We start from the raw sequence: 21532 nt of genomic DNA, 5'->3' as shown, positions 1-21532 counted from the left end.
GTGACATTTTTCAGAGCCTCCTGCTGGCTGCTGCCTCCATGCCAAGCCTGGCTGGGCTCCAGCCAACGGGATTAGCAAGGAGGGGCCAAGGGAATATGGTGCTGGCCATGGAGTGGGGAAGGAAGGAGGAAGGGACTCTCCGAGTAGGTTATTGTATGCGTGGGATGACTGACTGAAGGTGTACCTGGGCACATGTGTGTAGATCCTCGGCCTTAGTCCAGAGGATGCAGGGTGCAAGTGATAACGGCTGCATGCAAGACTTGTCCCCTGGGGACACCCCAAGGGAAGATGTATCCTGAATCCTTTAATTATGGCTTCAGTGAGCTAAAGGATTTAGCATTTGGAATCTTGTCTCCGGAATCAGGCTACTTCTGCCTCTTGATTTCATTTTTTTTTTTAACTGCTCCGGTTTTCCTGGGCACCCAGATGCATCTGCACATATTTCTAATAAGATAGTAATGAGGAGGCCAGAGGAACACATTGTTTCTGATGAGGTCTCCCAAGAGCCATGTAGAGTAGAACCAAAGAAAGATAACTTCTTCCTCTCAGCCTATTTTAGACTTCTTTATTTCCAGAGAAGAAGGTGGGGAGGGGTGGTTGTTACGTGCCACTGAATGATATTCTGCTCTTTTCCTACTGAATCTGTCATTGGCGGCTAATACCTTCCTGTGCTCCATCTCTTACCCCAAATCCACCTCAGCAAACAAGCACAAACCCTGGATTGAAGCTGAGTATCAGGGCATCGTCATGGAGAATGACAACACGGTCCTGCTCAACCCACCGCTATTTGCACTGGACAAAGATGCTCCACTGCGCTATGCAGGTAGGTGGGTAACAGCTCTGGGAAGAGTGGGAGGCAGGGAGAGACTTAGAGAGAGGCAGAGACAGGGTGACATTCATCCCTCTGCGGGATTCGAGCTCTCTCCAGGAAACGATCACCTCCAAACCTTGTTCCGGAGGAGGTCCCCAGTGAAGTCTGGAGGCAATTTGGGCACAGCTTCATTTAGGATGCTGTGAGCTGTTTCCCTTAGGGAGAGAAACTGAAGGTGGAGCCAGCTACTTTTTGACGCAGTTCTGCTATTTCCAAAGATCACATGCACAGCTCTGTGTCTGTGAGCGCTGGAGAAAGCTGGTAGGGCACACTTTGGCAGTGCTACATCCCCTCACAGTAAGCACAAACCCCTGAAGCTACAGACGAGGCTTTACGAGGGTTGTATTCCTGGTGCTTGCCTAGGCCATGCCTGGAGCTTCCTCACGCATCCTCCCGCAGCTTTGGGAGAGGAAAAGCGGTCCCTGTGAGCTGAACTTTAGGATTTAGGTGACCCTATCTGCAGTTCCCTGCAATACTGTGCACATCCCACATGTGTGGGTGGATGAGACATCACAGATCTTCATGCTTTGGCTGTCTGTCTGCAATATATGGCTGGTTTGCCTCCCTGAGGGATGCAAAGGAGAAGGAAGGTGCTCCCTCAGTACTGTGGCTGTGTAGCACTAATAAATCTACCTTGAGCCTTGTAACCTCCAGTCTTTCGTGATGCTGGTCAAGACTCCTTGCCGGGGGAGGAGTCCCCAGTAGAGGGCAATCCACACCATTGAATGGTGGTGAGAGAGGGCAGGAGGAACTCCTAGGGAACCAAAAATTGCTTGAAATGAGAAAGGAGAGTGTAAATGAAAAAGGAAGAAAATACGGGAGAGGGGAGCAAGGGGGCATAATGCACTCTCCTCAGTCCTTTTCTTTCTCCCCTTCCTCTCTGCCTTTGTGGGTACCAGGTGAAATCTGTGGCTTCAGGATCCATGGGGCAGGGGTACCTTTTGAAGCTGTAATCCTGGACAAAGCTACAGGTGAGGGGCTGATCCGGGCCAAGGAACCAGTGGATTGTGAAGCACATAAGGAGCACACATTCACCATCCAGGCTTATGACTGTGGAGAGGGACCTGATGGAGCAAATACCAAGAAATCACACAAGTAAGTCCATGCAGTCATCGCTGCGTGTTACAAAACATGATCTGTCACAGAAACGCAAATGAAAATTGCTGTGGGAATGCTTCCTTTAGCCAGACGTATTTTTCTCTAGCCTTGATACTATAGCTCAACATGTTAATAAGACCCAAAGAGAAATGTTCACTGACTGAATCACATGAGTGCATACACTAGAAATGAGGGCTGCTTGACAGTTGTGTCTAAGGGTGATGTTTTATAGGCTGCATATAGGCAGGAGCTCCAGATTACATTATTGTTCCTTTTGCTCTTTCTGTGGGGTGGGGAACCATTGTCCAAGCACCTGTGTGCCAGCATTGCTGCGTTGAAACCAAGGTCTCTTTCCTTGTCCTTGCTTTTGATGGCTGGAAGTCAGACTGGTGCACTTTAGGGGAGTGACTTACACTGGAATTTAGGTGGTGGCTCCTAATGAGTTGATCAGTTCTTATTAATGTCTCTCTGCATCAGGGCCACAGTGCACGTTCGAGTAAACGATGTGAATGAGTTTGCTCCTGTCTTTGTGGAAAAGTTGTATCGTGTGGCAGTGACTGAGGGAAAGCTGTATGACCGCATCTTGCGTGTGGAGGCCATTGACGGAGACTGCTCGCCACAGTACAGCCAGATCTGCTACTATGAGATCCTGACCCCCAATATTCCCTTTCTGATTGACAATGACGGTAAGAATCTGCTCTTTCCATGAGCACGTCACTCCCCCTTTCCTGCTTTGCTGCCTCTCTGCCAGTCCCATTTGCTGGCAGAGCTGTGCTATATGAATTTTCTAGCACTGCTGGTCGATCTCTCCTGGTGCAGAGACGCAGCAGCCATTTTGTGGGATGCTATAGCTTGTTACAGAGTGGTGCTGGTGGCGGGGGACTTAACCCCTTTTTGGTTGTTTTTGTAGTTGATCAAAACCAAGAGTGATTTCTAGAAAGAACATCTTTGAGGAGACTGTCTTTCCACTCCCTTGATCTCTTTGTTTTGCTAACCAGGGAACATCGAGAACACAGAGAAGCTGCAGTACAGTGGAGATCGTCTCTACAAATTCACAGTTACAGCCTATGACTGTGGAAAGAAGCGGGCTTCTGATGATGCTGAAGTGGAAATCCAGGTGAAACCCACCTGCAAGCCCAGCTGGCAGGGTATGAAACCTCCAAACACAGTTATGTCTTCCCTTTACTTTTGCTGAACTACTAACTACTCAGTCCTACTCATTGCAAATGTTTGTATATATACATATAAATTTGTATGCCCATGTAGATGGTTCAGTTCTGGCACCAAACGCTCAGTCCCATCTAAGGGGATGCAGCAGACTTCTAAGTCTGTTGCAAAGCCACTGAAAGGCAACTCTAACATTGGAAAATCATTCCTTGGATTACTGTGAACTACTATGTATTTGTTGATAAGGCTCATAGACTGTATTCAATGTAGATAGTTTTTGGGGCTCCTCATCTTGAGGATATTTGACTTTTCCAGAGGTGTTGTATGCCTACAGGTTCACCTTAGCCGACAGAATTAAGGGGAAATCAACACAGCTAAATATCTGCTCTGCTTGATAAGAGAGGTTGACAATCCAAGGAGTGACGCTACACTGGTACTAGCTGTAGAATATGAGAATTTGGACTCTGTGCTTCTAGGAAATCTCCCCTTGCACTCATGCCAGCTGCATAAAGTTATCTTTTTAACATGGAAAGGGCCAAAAATCTCTTGTTTCCGGGCTGGTCCATAGACGCCACTTGTGTGTGTGCCAAATGTTCTGGCGTTGGGTCCTTGGCAGGACCTAACCCCTCCTTTTCATTCTTCTTCATTAGGCTGGAACAAGAGGATTGAGTACACCCCGGGTGCAGGCAGCCTCGCACTCTTCCCCAGCATTCACCTGGAGACCTGCGATGAGCCCCTGTGGAACATCCAGGCTGCGGTGGAGCTGCAGACAAACCATGTGGCCAAGGGCTGCGACCGGGATAACTACTCCGAGAAGTCACTACGCAAACTCTGTGGTGAATTGATTCTTTCCTGGGCGGAGGGCGGCTGTGGCACAGCACCCTTCCCCTTCCCCCGGAGGGGTTTGCAGTGGTAGCTTTGTGCCCCACGCAGAGGCAGAGATGCTGGGGGACATGTTCCTCGCATCTGCTGTGGTCAGCGGAGCTGGCAGGACACCTGGCTTGCATGCTGCGTTGAGGGGCCATGGGTACCCTGCCCGTATTTACAAGGGGCTCCCCATGCTTTCCTTGCTGGGAAGCCAGAGGTTTCTGTGCATTGCTGCAGTAGGCAGAGTCTGCAGGACTTCCCTCAGCACAGACAGAAAAGTCACCATCATTGTCCAGATAGGAGAAGGCCTATAGGCAATTCCTCCTCTCCCTGTGCTCTGGGACGTTACAACGAGCCCTCCAGCATGCTCTCCTTCTCTTCCCCAGTTCTCAGGCTCCTTATTCTCCCGTGCTGACATTCCTGACTCCTTCCCTTCTCCGTAGGTGCTGCCTCAGGAGAGATTGACCTGCTGCCGGTGCCTAGCCCCACGGCAAACTGGACCGCGGGGCTCTCGGTGCACTACAGCCAGGACAGCAGCCTCATCTACTGGTTCAATGGCAGCCAGGCTGCCCAGGTGCCTGTGGTGAATGGGCCGAATGTCCACGAGGGGCTGAGTGACCACTTCACCCTGTCTGTATGGATGAAGCATGCCGTGGTGCCTGGCAAAGGCAGGCGGGAAGAGGAGACGGTGATCTGCAGTACAGTGCAGAGTGGTGAGAAACTTTTCCTGGGGTGGTGACACTTCTACCCACTGCCTCTGACTTGCTAGAAGGGATTGTCCCTGCAGGGGGAAATCTTTTGTGGTCTAGAGCAGGACCTGGGCAGGGGTCCCTCCCCAAAGGAGGACAGCTTCTTCAGCTGTCACTTTTTCTGGGAGCAGTCAAGCCCACTGTGAGCAGACGGTGCTGAGTGCCAGTCGTGCAGGCTAGCCTGGGCTTCTGGGCTCTGAGGCATGACACCTAACTCCCTGTGCTTGTCCCTGGCAGAGGATGGCTACTCGCATTACTCTCTGGCTGTGCACGGCTGCCGGATTGCTTTCCTCTACTGGCCCTTGCTGGAAAGTGCAAGGCCTGTGAAATTCCTCTGGAAGCTTGAGCAGGTGAGGAAGCATTTGTCTCTTCCCCCTGTCCCTTCTCCTTCTGCCCTTTGCTGATCCCTTCCTGCACTGTCTGCCGTAGGTCTGCGATGATGAATGGCACCATTATGCCCTCAACCTGGAGTTCCCCACTGTTACGCTCTACGTGGATGGCGTCTCTTACGACCCTGCCCTCATCCACGACAATGGCCTCATTCACCCCCCACGGCAGGAACCCTCGCTCATGATCGGAGCCTGCTGGACTGGTGAGCACTCTCCTCCGTGAACCATGCTCTTCCCGTACGGAGTGGAGGGAGAACCAAAAGAGGGGAAAGAAACACCACCCAGTACTAAATGATGCCAACCCCATTGCAGCCATCTTGCCTCCTTGGCACCAAAGCCAATGTGGTTCCTTCCTTCCTTACGGACCAAGCCAGCAGGCCACGGTAATAATAGCTCAGGGACAAGCGTCATTGGCAGCTTCATGGATAACGGCAGTAGAATATGTGATGGATAACCAGCTTCCAGGCAGAGGAGAGTTGAAACTCTGTACCTCATTCAGGCGTTGGCTTTTCTATCAGACAGCAGGCAGTACTATTTGTGCTGCTGGTTGTATTGACGGGGATTTCTGTGTCTTAAGGGTCTATATGAAGAAGTCACAAGTCATTCTGTAGAGGAATTGGGGTGGAAGACATAGATCAGGTTAGGAACATAGTTAAGCCACTACCAGATGAAAACTCGTTCTGTGGAGATGTAAGGCTGCATTTCCCAGGTCTTTCAGTTCTCCTGCAAGACTGAAGCAAGACAGAACTAAAGGAATTTGCCTGCTGCTTGCCTTCTCTCCAGCAGAAATTTCTAGCAAGATCAAATCTTTACCGTAGTACTGCTTCTCCCATGTCGGGGATCTTCCCACAGGTCTGTGCTCTTGATTGGCCTTTTGCAACCAACAAATACTAATCAGCTTGGGACACACTCCTGGAACCATCTGAGTTTCAAAGGAATATTGAGAACATGGCTTGTTGCCAACATGGCTAGGACCATGTTCCCTAAATGGGAATCAGTTAATTCCTAAAATAGATATCATTGGGAAAGGAGAAAAAAACCCTTATATTTTCTCCCTTGTATAAGTTACTCATCCTACAGTCTCACCAACCCCTTCCTGAGAGGGATTCTGCCCTCTTTCACCTGTGATGTGCTGTCTCTAGGGGTGAAGGCTGCGCTGCTTGGCACGTGACTCCAGAGCTGTTCTTTTGGACCTGCCAGTACAGGCACTTATATAGATACTTGCCTGACCCTGTAACTACCCTTTCCCAATGCCTTATTGCTTGTCTGAATGTTCTCCTTTTGCAGAGGAGAAAAACAAAGAGAAAGTCAAAGGAAACGAGAACTCCACAGATACTGTACAAGGTAGGGAAAAGAAGGAAGATCGTTCTCTTCTCCTCTTCACCGTGCATGACTATCACTTCTTGCATGGTGCCTTCCTCATACAGCTCCTCCAATCCTGTCCTGCCACCTCCCACCATCCTGGGAGGAAAACCCTTATTTGGCAGATTGGTCCTTGATACCTCGATATCTGGAGCATGAAAAGGCTGATAGGAGGACTACAGCCTGCTTTGAGAGATGGAGTATGCTTTTGATGTGGAGAAAGAGTCCTCATGCCTGATCATTAAAATTGGTCTTGGAAGAACACAATAGCCATTAGAGACATCAGGAGATGTCACCTCATCCCTAACTATCTATGGAACGTATAGTTTCTTTTAAAAGCCCTCACAGGATGCAGAGTGAGAAGGGGACAAGAAATTGTTTCCGTCTGGCATTCAGCAGTTTGGCAGAAACTTCTCTATGCTACCCACCATTCACCGCCCTAGTCTTTCTGTTGGTCTGTTTTTCTCGCTTTCCCCCATCTGGAATTTAAAAAATTGTCATCTCCTTACTTCAGCATCCCCCATCTTCTTGTTGTCTTTGTTTTTCCATGTCCTGTGCACCCCTCTGTCTCTATCTCTACCTCCCTTAACATCTGTATGTCCCTCACACTGTTGCTTTTGTTGTCTTGGCTTTTCCATGCCTCGTGCACCCCTCTGTCTCTCTCTACCCCCCTTAACATCCATACGTCCCTCACACCGTGGCTTTTGTTGTTCTTGCTCTCTTCCTCACCATGTCTCTCACACCCTCCACCTCCCATGTTTCCCTCAGGAGATCCTCTGTCGATACACCACTACTTCCATGGTTACTTGGCTGGCTTCACTGTGCGCCCTGGTAGCTTGGAGAGCCGGGAGGTTATTGAATGCCTGTATGCCTGCCGTGAGGGGCTTGATTACAGTGACTTCGACAGTCTGGGCAAAGGGATGAAGGTATGCCCATCTGCCCAGCTTGCATGGGTCTCCTCCATTCTCCTCCCCAGCCTTGCTTCCCAGGACTTTGCCTGCTCCCCCACCTCAGACAACTCCCCACCTCTCTCCTTTGTGTCTCTCTTAGCCTGGACTCTTGGCATTTACCAAGGAACCCTGAGTATTTTCTTCTCTTCCACCTATAGGTTCATGTGAACCCCTCTCAGTCCCTGCTCACTTTGGAGGGTGACGATGTGGAAACCTTCAACCATGCAATCCAGCACGTGGCTTACATGAATTCACTGCGCTTTGCTACCCCTGGAGTCCGGCCACTCAGACTTACCACTACTGTCAAGTGAGTGGACAAAGCAGCACCTCTGGCTAAGTTTAGCAAGAGTCTTTTGACAAAAATCACACTCCCTCACCTTGTATTTTAATTCTAATTGATGGTCTTGAAATGGGTAAAAGTCTTCCTGAAAATAAAGTATCTGATATCCAAATGGATACTGTAATACTGGGTCTCGGGGTCTATGCAGGTAGCAGAACTTTTACCTTCACTGATGGTGTTCCAGGCATGTGGGCTGGTTTTAGTTTTCTCTGAGGTGTGTGGACATGACCAAGTCACCTGAAACCCCGAGATGTCATTCCTACTACACCTCTCTGTGGTAGGTTATAGGGAAGCAGGTTGTAGGGAATAGCAGCAGGTTATAGGGAAGCTTTAGAAAGACTGCCAGAAAAAGGATATTCCCTTCACCGGCAGTAATGGGCAGAAGGTGTTCTTTTACAACGATGCTGGTAGAAGCGTGGGCTGACTGATGCTTTCTCCTGCTCTCCTTCAGGTGTTTCAGTGAAGAGTCCTGTGTCTCCATTCCTGATGTGGAAGGTTATGTCGTGGTGCTACAGCCTGATGCCCCCCAGATCCTGTTGAGTGGCAATGCCCACTTTTCTCATCCTGCATCGGACTTTGAGGCTCCTGATGGGGTCCCCCTGTTCCCCAGCCTCCAGATCACCTGCTCTATTTCTCACCAGGTGGAGACCAAGAAGGATGAAAATTGGCACGGTACTGGTGAGTGGAGTACAGGGCGAGGTATACGAGACAAACTGGAAAGACTTACAAGAGTTCCTGTCCTGTAGAGGAAGTAGAGCCCCTCATTACACCCAAAATAGGAGAGAGTTTACAAATACAGAAGCAAGGCACATTGTCTGTCAATATGTAGGGTAATCGGTTCTTATCCCTTTCTGCTCCTCCCTGTACTTTTTCTATCCACCCAGTTCCTTTGCCTCACTCTCTCCCCCTCCTTCCCCAGGCTGCTCATTCTTAATCCCTTTTACATTTTACCTATATTTCCCTTTATTGAATCCAGCACTGGATGGATGGCCTGCCTGTTACCCTCTCCACTCCTGCACTTAGTCTCCTCCTGCTTCCTTTTCTCCTGCTTGCCTTATTTCTCACCCCCTCCCATCTCTTCCTGCATCACTTATTCCTGTGAATTCCCCAGTCAGTTTCCTCACACCCTATAATATCTTGTCCCTCAATTTCTCTCCGTCATCCTGAGATTATTTCTCTGCACTCTGTGCTCTACACGTCCTTTCACTTCTTTCATAACTCTTCTGGTAATGGGATTTTTTGCTCATAGTTTTCTGTTTAGCAGCTTTGCCTTTCCTCATACAATGATGAGTTTCTTGACTTAGAGCAGGTTGGTCTTAGCCCTGCTGAATGCAGTTAATCATTGGATGGTGGTTGCCATTTTAAAGAAGATAAGATCTCAACCAGGGTAACTGGCAGCTGTGAGACAGGGGAAAGCTTTCAAAAGCACTCAGGGTCTGGGAATGTGTGATAGAGTTGTTCCTAATTTGCACATTGTGATTGTCAACAGAGTCCTTACAGCCAAGATGTGTTATCATGAATCAGTTTCCTAATAGTAAGTTGTTCCAAAATAAAGTGACTTTATTATGTGCATAAATAATGTGATTAGAACCAGGGGGACTCTTCCAACAAGTAATTAGACTGACAGTGATTTTACTCAAGGTCAGTGCTAGCCAGAGAAAGAGAAATCATTACGTATGACATGACCACTTTTAAGTAAGTGGGTACCACTCTGAGTAACTCCTGCCTTCACTGATGGCTGTCTGGCTTTCTGGCCCTGTCTTCTTTCCCTTTCCATCTCAGTGACAGACACACGGATGTCAGACGAGATTGTGCACAACCTGGATGGCTGCGAGATCTCATTGGTAGGAGATGACTTGGACCCAGAGAGGGAGTATCTGCTCCTGGATGGGGCACTGCTGCAACAGCGAGGCCTGGAGCTTGTTAACACCTCTGCCTACCTGACCATCACAGGTATGTCCTCTCCTTGGCCACAGCTGTCGAGTGACACCTCTCTCACTGCCTGTCAGGCATCCCTGGGAGAGGCACTTAACCCAGTGTTAGAGATGTATTTTGAGAGGTGAACTTTGCGAGACTCTTGAGATGAAACCATTTGTTGGAATTTCTGGCTTTTGGAAGTCCCAGGCCATTTCCCTGGGGAAGTGGCTCCTCCTCCAGCACACAGTACTAGGGCATGGTGTCTGAGCTCTCACCCAGGCTTGTATCACTCCTCCTGACTTACTGCTTGGGGTCTGGTGTTCTCAGGTGCCAGCAGCCTTTTGCGTGACATGACTGGGGGACAGCACATCCCACAGGTTGTGGACTGGTACAACACTATTGTACTCCAGAACTTAACAGGGCTGTTGCTCTTGATCCTTCCCTTCCACTTGTTTTAGCAGTGCAAGCAGGGATTTCACCAGGTCCTTCGCAGCCAGCTCCATCTCTGTTCCCTTCCTAAAATTCATGAACCCACCATTGCCTTGGATTCCTCTATAGCTTCTAGTTGCTACAGGGTTATGATGCCAGATGTCTTTGAAGCAGGAGCTTCCTCATCTCACACCAATTCTGTCTTCTTGTCTCAGGTGTGGAAAGCATTGCAGTTTACGAGGAAATACTACGCCAGGTCTCATACCACATCAACCATGGCTCTGCTCTTTATGAAAGGAAGTTTCACCTGTCCTGCACTGAGATGAATGGACGCTACTCCAGCAATGAGTTTACTGTTGAGGTACAAGATCAATACGTGCACATTTAGGTGCTTGTGCATTCATGGGGAGGACGCGGTGGACGGGAATGCACACAATGTAGAAAGTACCATGAACACAGGGCTGAGTATCTCTCACTGGTCTTTCTGCAGGTGAATGTCCTCCACAACGTGAACCGAGCTGCTCATCCTAACCATATTCTGAGTTCCCAGCAGTTCATGCATCAAGGCCATCATTTACCCCCAGAGCTATCTGGGCACAGTTTGGCAAGCACCCATAACAGCCCGAGTATGTAACACTATCTTTTGGGTTTATTCCTTTAGGTCAGGTTGCTGATTTTCTGATACCTATAGCAGAAGATTCCTTTCAGGCTCCCTATACCCATGCTATCGAGTTCTCCTTACGCTGCCCTGTGCCACTCATCATTAGCAGATGGACTGCAGTCTGTGTCAAATTGTGTTTTAGAGCTTAGTGCAACAATCCTCCTCTTTTGGTGTGTTGTTCTCTTGATGTACAAGCAGTCTGAAATCTACACCTGAGAAGGTCTAAAAAGAACAACTATAAACTGGTACGATTTCATTTGTGCACCTTGCAAAGGTGCTATGCGGGTTTGGGTAATGTAATTTCAGAAAGAAGCTTCAACAGCAGGAGAGAAACAAGAGAATCAAAACTGCCACTGCTCTAAAAACAGAAATGGGACGAGGTGGTGGTCAGCAAGACACAAAAATATACGTGACAGCACCATGCAGACAAGAGGAGGATTCTTGCCCCCAAAACAGAGGAGAGAAAAGCCTGAAAGATAGACTAGAGGTTAGATTTGTTGGTTTGTGCTGGCAGCCCTGTGCCACAAGCACGACTGCAGTCCAGTTGGCTCCTCCTAGGCCGTGACAGCTCTAGGACTGTTCCAGAGGACCCTGTGTTGGTTTTGGTCCCCTGTTGTAGGGAACATGGAAAGCACCTTTGGCGCTAGCTTTTGCTGGAGCAGCTGATCCCAAGCTGGTCCAGTCCTGCAGGAGCCGCTGAGCCACTGCAGGGACAGCCAAGGTATGTGCTGGGAGAGCACCAAAACCCAGCCTTTGCCACTCTCTTCCTCAGCTCTGCCCGATGGCAGCAGCCAAGTTGTCCTTCCTGTACAGAACCACCCAGAACAAAACCACAGAGGGCCTGGATAGACTTTGCAGGGAAAGGGGTTATCTGGGGAGTCAAGGGTTGGCCCACAGGCCTAGAACAAAGGCACAGGAGCTGGGCTAAGGGTCTTAGATGAAGTTCAAATTTTCTCCTGTGGAGAAGCCAGGCTTTGACCATGGCACTAATTAGGTGGCCATCACAGCTCTCACCTCTGCCTCATGTGCAAAGCAGACTCCTTTTGGCTTTCTTCTTTCTCTACTGCTTGCACAGAAATGACACCCTCGGAAAATCATCGTCTTGCCCTTAAAGGCTCTCCCCAGCACACATTTCTCTCTCCCAAGAGGGGGTTACAAACGGGTGCTGTGCAACATATTCTGGTGACGTCTATAGATAAAGAGGTGCAGTCTACAGGCTGGGCTGACATCAGAGGATGCCTCAACCTAGGGGTCCTGGAAAACCACGCAGGTCTCAAGCTAAGATACAGCAGCTGAAGGCGGGAACCGCCTGTGCCCAAGGGAGCAGAAAAGTCAGGACCAAAAACCCAGGATCTGCTCAGGAACCTCAGTTTCTGCAGTTTAAGTTGGAAATGCATGTTTCTGCGACAGATTCTAACCATGCATTCTCATTTTCTTTCTCCAAAGTGGTCCCCAGTGCTGCCACTGTCATCATTGTGGTGTGTGTGGGCTTCCTGGCACTCATGGTGATCCCATCCTCCGCATCCACTCCCTGCACCGGCAGGGAGCAGGGCAAGAGGTCCCTGAGGCTGCTGAAGGGGGGCACGCAAGCACCGGAGGCAAAGAGAGCGACATGTTCTGGGACGACTCAGCCCTCACCATCATAGTGAACCCCATGGAGGTGAGGAGCAGCCACAGTGGCTGGGGGTGGGCGGGGAGTGGCTGCCGGATCCTTTCCCTTACCCCATGTCTCACCTCCCCAGTCCTACCAGAGCTGCCAGGAAAGGGCAGCAGAAAGCGGCGAGGGCAGAGCTAGTGAGGGCATGGAGGATGAAGATGACAGCACAGACTCGGAGACACCCGACTCCCCAGACAGCAATGACATGAATGACCGACACATCATCGGCAAAAGCGACGGCTCCCACCGCTACTAGGAGCTTTAAAACACCAGTCCAATGGATCCCCCCCCAAACATATGGCTGGAAGGAGGAGGTGTCTTACTTTTAACTTCTTCCTTCCCCCACCGTGTACACATGCGCTCCTCCCTCATTTGTCATTTCTGCCTCCCATGTTCCTTCATCTTCTGCCATTTTCATTGTGGACATTCCCCACATTATTGACTCCCCATCTGGCTCTCTAGAAACATGTGTTAGGGCACTTGCACATGACAGTGACACAGTTCAAACTATGATGAGGAAGGAGCAGCTTGGAAAGAACAGATATTTGGAAGGAGGAGCCATCCATAGGGCTCAGAGTGGGGTCTCTCACAACCTCTCCCCAGATATTATATATATATATTGTATATTTTTTCAATGTTGTCGTTTGAGGTTTATTCTTGTTTCATGCAAAAAAAAAAAACCCACTGCAGCTTGTGTCGCTTTGTAAAATTGTCGATACTCCTAAACTAAATGAATGAAGGTAAGAAGGAAGAGGGAATAAAGTGGATTTTAAAATAAATGGATTTCAAATAAAATGTTCAGGGCTTCTGCAGTTTTTCACTACAAGCAGGGAAAAAAACAGTCAGTGTAGCCTCCAATGTGAGACTGGAGATTGTCCAGATCATGGATTTACTGGAATTACTGAAACTATTTCGGGGAAGGGTTACATTTTTTTAGTGTATGTGTTGAACAAGAAAAACACATCACTCCTGACCCTACCCCCTGCCCTTTTTCAGAGTCAAAATACTCTTTGTAAACACAATGTAGCCTTCCCCAGGACATGGGGAAGAGAAGGCATCCTAGCCTATCCCAGGCAAGTGTAACACATGCAGCAAACTCAATTCTTGACTACAGAAAAAAAAAATAAGGCTCTTTCATACACTTAGTGTATCATCAATAGAAACAGGCCAAATCCTCAGCTTCATCCATCTTTTCACCTGATCTACTTTTTTTACCAGCATAAAAGAGTATTTTTTACACCAAGGGTTCTAGCTTGTAGCTGAACAGCCCCAGCATTTCTAAGGGAAGGAGGTGTCCTCCTCTTTCTGTTGGGAATGGATGGGATGGAAAAACAACAGATATTGGCAAAGCATGGCTATGAGCCCAGTAGCATAAGTTGTTAGGGTAAGTGCTTCATAGCAGGTTGTGCTTCTTCCCTTGATCTACTTGGTCTTGATTATTCAGATCCTGCAAGATGAAAAGAGGCTGTCAGCTGCCTGACAAACCTCTGGGCAATGGCTGCAACATGTCAAAGACCCAAAGGAAGATTCTGCAATAGGACATTTACTGGCAGCAAGGTTGAGAAATCCTCCTTAGGTGCAAGAAGGTAGCACAGTAGGTGAGAGTGGAAGAGCCCCTCTGAGAGCATGAAAGGTCTCAGCACAAGATCTCTGCTTGCTGCAGTTCTCTTGGATGTCTCAGCTCTAGCCTGTCTCCATGTCCAACTGTGCCTACACAGGGTTGTTACCGGGTCCAAAAGAAGTGAACACGCTGAGGCTGTCTAAAATACTCTTATGCTTTCTCCTTTGTCTCCTTCCCAGTAAGTTCCATGCCCTTGTTTCACACAGGGAGCTTACAGCAGGCACTGCCAAACCAGTGCCCTGACATCTTGAAGCATCGGAGTAATTCAAGTCTCCAGAAAGAAGAAAGGCTGCATTGTGCACACTGGAGCCAAAAACTTTGCACAAAATAGTCTTATGTCCTGAGAATGCTATGCCTGACCCAGTTCTGATATGCGATGGAAAGCACCACCTCTCAGAGCATGGAAAAAGACCAAGTCTCAGGCCCATGAGGTCCCTGTATCTCTACAGCAGCCACAGCCAGGTGCTACAGTGTGCTTACAAGGTGGAAGAGGCCAAATGTACTATGAGTTCGTAAGTAGCCATCATGATAGCTGTGTTTGGGATCTGGCGGATCAAGTGAGCCAGGAGCCCTCGGTATAAAGCCAAGGGTCCCTCTTCATGGACCACAAGCTGCAGAGTCTGTATAAAGGAACGGTATCGTGAGCCTTCTTCTCGCAACCGTGTCCGAATGACCTCTGGAGAGACAAAAAGCAAAGTGATATTAGCAGATTGATCCTACAGGTATGGCACCCCCCAACAAGAGGAACAAAAGCAAGGAGAGTAGACCCACTCACCATGTGGATATGCAATGCATGAAGCACATGTTTTGGAGACAGCAGCAGCTCCCATTAGTCCAAAGAAATCATGGCTGTTTGGTGAAAGTGTGAGTGGTGGGGAAAGGGAATGATGGCTGTTTCTCAACTGCTGTTTCAGTGCTTCATAGATGACAAAGTGTATGATTGTCTCTGACACTCCAGCATAGGAGGCAGTGATACCACGGTAAAATCCACGAAGGCCTTCAGTGCGGTACACACGCATGGCACATTGGATAGCATTGCTGGCCATCTCGCCCTTCACCCTGTACAGAGGAGGGAGGGTTAGAACGACATACTGCTCCGCTGACCTAAAATACTGTTGTAAACACAACCATATGACTCTTCCCCAGCATGCCTTGAAGACCTGTGTTCTGATGCCAAGTCACAGACCTCTACTCAACCCCACCCCCAAACCAGTCCTGATTTGACACGGAGTGGTTCTGCATTGCTAGCTGGCCTTACCTGGCTTCCAGCTGCATCCTGGTTTTCACTAACCAGATAGGGTTGGTGAGTGTGGCAGAGGTAATGCCTGAAGAACAGAAAAGGAAGACAGCCATAAGCACCAGGATCACAGTGACAGTTTGTGAGGAGGTGCTGATCTATCAGCTCTCTGAATTCTGCTTGGCAAGCTGAAGCCATTTGCAATTTGAGAATGACCTTGAGCTCCCATGGGAGAAGAGACATCTAGGGCAGACTATTTGATCCTGGCTCCCCCATTCCAGACTTTATCTGGTCGTAATTACCTCCTCTGCCTCCAACATAACCCTACTACAGGCCCTGATGTTACAAAGAGGCAGGAAACAATGGGCTAAGCTTGCAAGAACGGAAGATTTAGTTAGAGGACTGGGATGTATCACAAGATATGATTCTGTGAGTGGTCTAAATTACACACTGCCTTCTCCCTCTCACAGCTGAATGGAGTTCTTTTCCTGATAGCAGCTGATGGGGTAAAGACTAGATCCATGACTTGAAGAGATGAGCCTAAAAACAACGAAGAGTGAGAGAACATTTTGGTTACCCAAGGAACTCGCTGCTCCAGGTTTGGAGGGAAAAAAACGTCAGAAGAGAGAGCAGGACTGATGGGAGCAGCAATGGGGAAGGAATGAAACCCATTTACACTCACAAACAGAAGGACTCCCTGGCTCCGATTTGAGACAGAAGAGGCTCACCTGCACAGGCTGCTGATAGCATGTGTACTTTCTTGGACTCCGGTACAAGGACAGCATTAAGCCTCTCCTTAACACCAGAATAGGTAGCAAAGTATATAGCCCTGGTTGGAAAGAAACACAGAAGAGGTTACAGCTCATCTAGGAGGAGGAGCGACAGCACTGCTGTGGGGTCTCACTCCAACTTTTCTTACTCCCAGTACAGGTTTGCCTAATGTGACATCAGATACCATTTATACTAGGCCCACAGCAATCATCTTACAACTATGATCAGAAGGTCCAGAAAATGTCTATGTGAAAGGGTCCTGTGGCACAATGAGCACAAGGCCCAGACTGCTTTCAGAATGTGGAGCAATAGCTGTCACAGAGGTCCTATAAAAAGTGTACAGCATGAGCTATCCTCAGGGAGCAGTACTCACCGGGAAGGAGCAACCCCAACAAGGTTTGGACCCAGACCTCGGAACAGGGATCGCATGCCTTCCTTCTCAAGGATGGCCCTACACAAGAAAATGAACAGAGAAATCAGCAGAATAACTAAGCTGGGGGCTCTCCCGTTCCTCCTCCTCCTTCATTCTTCAGTATTTCTTATAGCATCCTCTCCTCACCTCCCGTTTATCCTTTTTCTGCCCTACTCTCATTTTCTCTCGAATCACTTCTCCTCTCTCTTTCAGTCATTTCTTCCTATTCTTGCTGACACCATCACTCTGGGTCTGATCAAGCCACTAGCTGAGAAATCTCTCACAGTCCCAAAAGCTGCCAAAAGCTGAACTCAGAGTTCAGAGCACAGATCAACTGTGAGAAATAGATGTACCTGTGCTCTGATGAAACTTCCTAGGGTACTTGCAGTTTCCAGAGCCTCAGCTCAAATGCTACTTCTCTCTCTCTCTCTCCCCTGCCCCCCCTCTCCACCTGATGGCCAAACCTTCATCTCCCTGGTTCTAACGTGCACATTGCCCTATCCTACTCACCTCAGCAACTTGAGCACTCCAGGAGATGGTGGGCTGTGGTTCATCAGCCTCACACTCATCCCCGGCAGCTGTAGCTCTGAGAAGCACAGAGGCCGCAGTGTCAGTTGGGATGACTGTAGACGTGTCTTCACCACCTCCAGGGGACAGGTCAGGATGGCTCCAGCTGTGCCACCACATCTAGGGCATAACAGCACATGTAAGAATGACCCCTGTGCAGGAACAGGGCAATAATTCTGCCCCTGCTCATCCACAACCTCTCCCCTCTAGGAGAGGAGGTTAGGTCCCCCAGCCTGCGTCACACATGACCTCCTGCTCTGACACTGATTAACGGAATAATGGCTTAGCTTGGGATATCTCCTGGCAGCCTCACTCTGAAACCTCACTCAGTATTGAGACAAACAGTCCCAAGTCCATAGGAACTCAGCAGTCCCTCAGCTCAAAGCTGCTGATCTTTGCATTCAGAATTTCCCAGAGCAAACATTTCTGCCGCCCAGCCTCGCTGCAATGCCTTCTGCTGAGACCACCAGGCATCGTGCCTCACACCTCCCCACAGCAGCATTGGCTCAGAGAGAGGCAGCACAACACCCTCCCACCCCTCTGCCTGCCCGTGTCTTCAACCCAGGACCCATTCAGCCCCACATTTGCAAGGCTCTGTAAGCAAGATCTGTATTTTCTGCCAACAGCCAGGCTCACCCCCAGCCTGACCTGCTTAATGAAAGAGGATCCTGACCTTCAGCAGACAGAAGCTATTTTTGGAACTTATGAACCATCATCATCAATCAGTCTAGTCACTCCTCTGTAATGCTGAAAGGACATGTATCCCCTTTTTCCGTTTCCGCCACCCAGGGACAAGTCAGAACCGATAACGTTTGGTTCTCAGCTTCTGCCCCTTCAGATCCTTTGACTGACAACTCTGTTCTTCTAGAGGATGCTAGTACCTGAAAGACTGTTTTGAGGTGAATTTGCACAGAACAGCCACGCAAGAGGCTTTGATGAACAGTTATTCATACTTGCTACGACCAAACTTGCTTTGTTTCACAAGAGATGGAGGCTGAAAAAAAAGCTCACTGTGCTCCAAAGAAAGAAAAGCCAATCAAAGAACTACAAGATATGAGGGAAGAATCAAGTATGTCAACAGAATTACATATGACGGTACAGAACAGCAAATGGCTAGAGTTCTGAAGAATTATTTTGAAAAAGTCTATACAGCTCAGCACATACATACATTGCTCTCTCAGCCTTTGCTCCTAGGGCTTCGTATATTATTGCCTGAAGGTTGGGGGCGGGGGGCGGGGAAAAAGGTCTGGATGCCTATTGCAATGAAGTCCAAGAGCTGAAGATTTGGCAGACAGAAGGTTATGCAAGCTAATGATGCCAGCAACCAGCAACTAGTTACGCTACTCCATTACGGTCATGCTGCTTTGTCGAGCCCTTTGCAGATCTACGCAGTGGTGATGACTTGCAGAGCAGCTGATCAGCAGCAATTTCCCTCAGGAGATATGACGAGTGGTGGGAGTCTGGGATTAGGTGGAACATGACCAAAGAACTTAGCTCGGGCTCAGAAGACAACACAAAGCAAAGCAGTAAACGCCCTGGGTCATGTTCTCTGGATGAACAAGCTGATCAAGGATGGACACCAAGACAGCGTACGTAGCGATCCATGAGTCACATGAGGTCCGGCCTCCTTTCACAAAAGACATGTTGATTCTTCCCATGTAGACGATATTCATTCAGGGGTCCAACAGTCCTGTTCCTCACCATAGTTTCTATTAAGTTTCCTGATACAGGCTCCAGACTTACAGGCCTGTTGTTTTCTTGACCAGAAGTGTAGTTTCCAGTTCAGGAGAAGACTGAGTACAGCGGTAACAGATCAAGATGTCTAAGAAGTTTGAATAGAGTGGTTTCAACTTTTTACCTAAAAGCTGAGCAAACAACCAGCCAACATTTAGAGAAGCAATTGCTTGGTATCCTAAAGATTTTTCTCTCTAACACTGCACAAGAAGGCACAACTTTACGTAATGCTTTCATAATATCTCATTTCTTCAAGAAGTCCTTACCTGAGCATGGTCAGGATATGAATTTCAACCCATGCCTCCAATATATACAAAACTTTCACAAGTTCAAGTTCCTCAAGCTACTGATATGTATAGATAATAGAGATGAATGTTAAAAGCATCAGTAAGAGTTAAATTGTTACTCCTTAGTGTGGTGGTTATTCAATCAGCAGTAAGAGCCTGAGGTGAAGGAGGACCTGTGAGCCACTATGGCTCAATGGCGAGACTAAGGAGGATTTTTCAGGGAACAAAGAACACTGATGAAACAAAGCAAAGGAAATAAGGTGTACCAGTTGTTCAAAACTAGAAGAAATCTCAACTGTGATGCCTTATCACGCACTACATGATGATACAGCTGCTCACAATGTATGAAAGGCATAGGTCTCCAAAACTCTTCTGTTTCAGGAGAAATGGAAAATTATGTACTCTCGTCACAAAGAGAGGAACTATTTTTCAGTCCAATACTAATGAAGGCAAAATTGAACAAAATCTAGATGGAACAAACATTTTAAAATCAGCAGGCACAAAAACTCTGTGGCCATGGATATTAAAGATAGCTGATGGAGGAGACTTCATACTTAGAGATTTAAATGCTTAAGAAATGTTAGGGGACTGGGGAAATACTAGCCTAGAAGAATTCTAATGTCTACTGGCACTAAAAAAAAGTGTATTTGTAATAATTTAAGCTGGGCTTAAACAGAGCAGTTTAATAAAACCAGAACCTTGAAGTCATTACTCTAAAAGCAGGAACAAAAGCAATTCCTGCAAAATATGACAAAGAGCAGCAGCTGACAACCAGTACAACATGTACTCCTGGAGCAAAGCAGTGGCTAAAAGAACTAATTGAAGGAGGCAGGTAATTTTACCTTAGAAAACAGTACTTGCCTCTAGATATTGCTTTCACATTTTAAAAGGAAAACTGGAAAGTTTCAGGTGGCAGAAAAAGAGGATTACTTGAGAGAAATCCAAAAAACACTGTTAACATTTTTTTCAATGATCTGAAAAGGATATGAGAACATGCACAGAGGTGACAAGGTTTACTGGTAAGTCACATTTCAGCCCTTACTTAGGCTAACCAAAAACTGAGATGGCCTGAAGATCTTAATTTAAGAATAGCAATGCTAGGTCAGACAATTCTGCAGTTAAACCAGAATTCTGCCTAGGACACAGGTGAATAAAGATCACCTACAGAAGAGTAGGAGAAATACTCATCTCCAGAACACTCTCCCAGTTTCCTGCAATTTTCAGCTCAGGGATTTCCTCAGCCAGAAATGTTGTATTGCATTTAATAGCCTTCAACACATTCTTTTTCATTAATTTTTTAAAAAATGCTTTCTGGACACATGAAAAGCTTTTACCCTCTAATATCCTGTGGTCAGGAGTCCCAGAGTTTAACTGCACGCTGTGTTAAGAGCTATGTTCTTGCATTGGTTTTGAACAAACCTCTTACAAGTTTCATTTGATGGTCCCCAGTTCTCATTCTAGAAGATAAAGTGAACAACTGTTCCTTCATCAGTGAGATCTGTTTCATTAGGTAAAACAGTAACATTAACTATATACTCCAGCAATAACCTGAACTTCTTATTCATCTCTTATTCATCTTATTAATCTCTTGGGTTTTAATTAATTGTAATTCAAGGATTAGTGCTTACGGGAGAGGATAGGATACAGACTAACAAAGCTCCCACTAGCGACGCTTGTGTCACTAGCCAAAGTCCCGTAGTTTTTTAGGAACCAAAGTGGAAAATGAGGATGAAGAAAAGCTTAAGAAGAAAGCTAAGAAATATGAAAAGATATATTAAGAAAGGCCAAGATGCAGTGGCTATATAGTTCAAAAGATAAACTAATAAAATGGAATAACATATTCAAAATAACACTGGGAACAGAGAGGGCAAGTACATACAAGCAAAGATCGATATAGCACAACAACTGCATAACCTGCAGAAAACTGGAAATTTACTAATTGAGGGCAATTAAATGATGTGCTTTATGGCACATGCTATACCGTGGACCTCACTGTCACACAGACTCCAACAGGCTGGTGGAATTTGGAAAGGGATTAGGTGGCTGTCTAGGCAAAGGAGTTCTGCAGTTACTCAACAAAATCCAGAGGACCACAGTATCTTCTGCTTTAGGACATCATAGACTTAAAGCTCATTGTTTTGAGACTTAAAACGATAAAGGTTTCTTAAAAAGAGGAAGGGTGAAATGCTGCGCGAGGAGAGACTTGCTCAAGGGCATGGTGCAAATTCAGAGGGACTTGCTAGGATCCATGCTCCAAACACCTAACTCGCCAGAATCAGCGACACTATTTAAAGCCAGAGAAGACATGCAGGAATCTCAGCCACGCGATGATGGAGGGCTGGCTGCCCTCCCAAAGACAAGGATGCTCCACCATTTGCTCCGCTGAAGCGGCCTTGCAGCATCTCTCATTCCTCTGTTCAGCACCCCACTCCCCTTGCTCCCCCAT

The 21532-nt window shown here is 47.6% G+C and overlaps 2 protein-coding genes across 2 annotated transcripts; one reads left to right on the top strand and one right to left on the bottom strand.

Moving 5' to 3' along the window:
* The first annotated feature begins 705 nt into the window (after positions 1 to 705).
* On the top strand, positions 706 to 13137 carry CLSTN3 (calsyntenin 3). Its single transcript, XM_009703658.1, is given in 18 exon segments — positions 706 to 823; positions 1771 to 1966; positions 2447 to 2655; positions 2968 to 3117; positions 3787 to 3972; positions 4447 to 4716; positions 4990 to 5102; positions 5182 to 5344; positions 6429 to 6485; positions 7272 to 7429; positions 7612 to 7760; positions 8245 to 8471; positions 9576 to 9746; positions 10355 to 10500; positions 10630 to 10765; positions 12247 to 12309; positions 12312 to 12460; positions 12543 to 13137. Coding segments are annotated over 18 exon segments (2790 nt in total). The 5' UTR covers positions 706 to 747; the 3' UTR covers positions 12714 to 13137.
* A 1417-nt stretch (positions 13138 to 14554) lies between these two features.
* Positions 14555 to 18016, bottom strand: LOC104155883 (solute carrier family 25 member 36-like). The gene is given in 8 exon segments (XM_009703659.1): positions 14555 to 14754; positions 14854 to 15137; positions 15337 to 15403; positions 16044 to 16144; positions 16460 to 16537; positions 17009 to 17185; positions 17947 to 17978; positions 17981 to 18016. Coding segments are annotated over 8 exon segments (975 nt in total).
* Positions 18017 to 21532: the final 3516 nt, after the last annotated feature.

The sequence above is a fragment of the Cariama cristata genome, unplaced genomic scaffold, assembly GCF_000690535.1.
Source record: "Cariama cristata isolate BGI_N322 unplaced genomic scaffold, ASM69053v1 scaffold34997, whole genome shotgun sequence".
NCBI classification, from domain to species: Eukaryota; Metazoa; Chordata; class Aves; order Cariamiformes; family Cariamidae; genus Cariama; species Cariama cristata.
The sequence above is the reverse complement of the archived record's forward strand: the minus strand, read 5'-3'. Positions and strand labels throughout refer to the sequence as shown.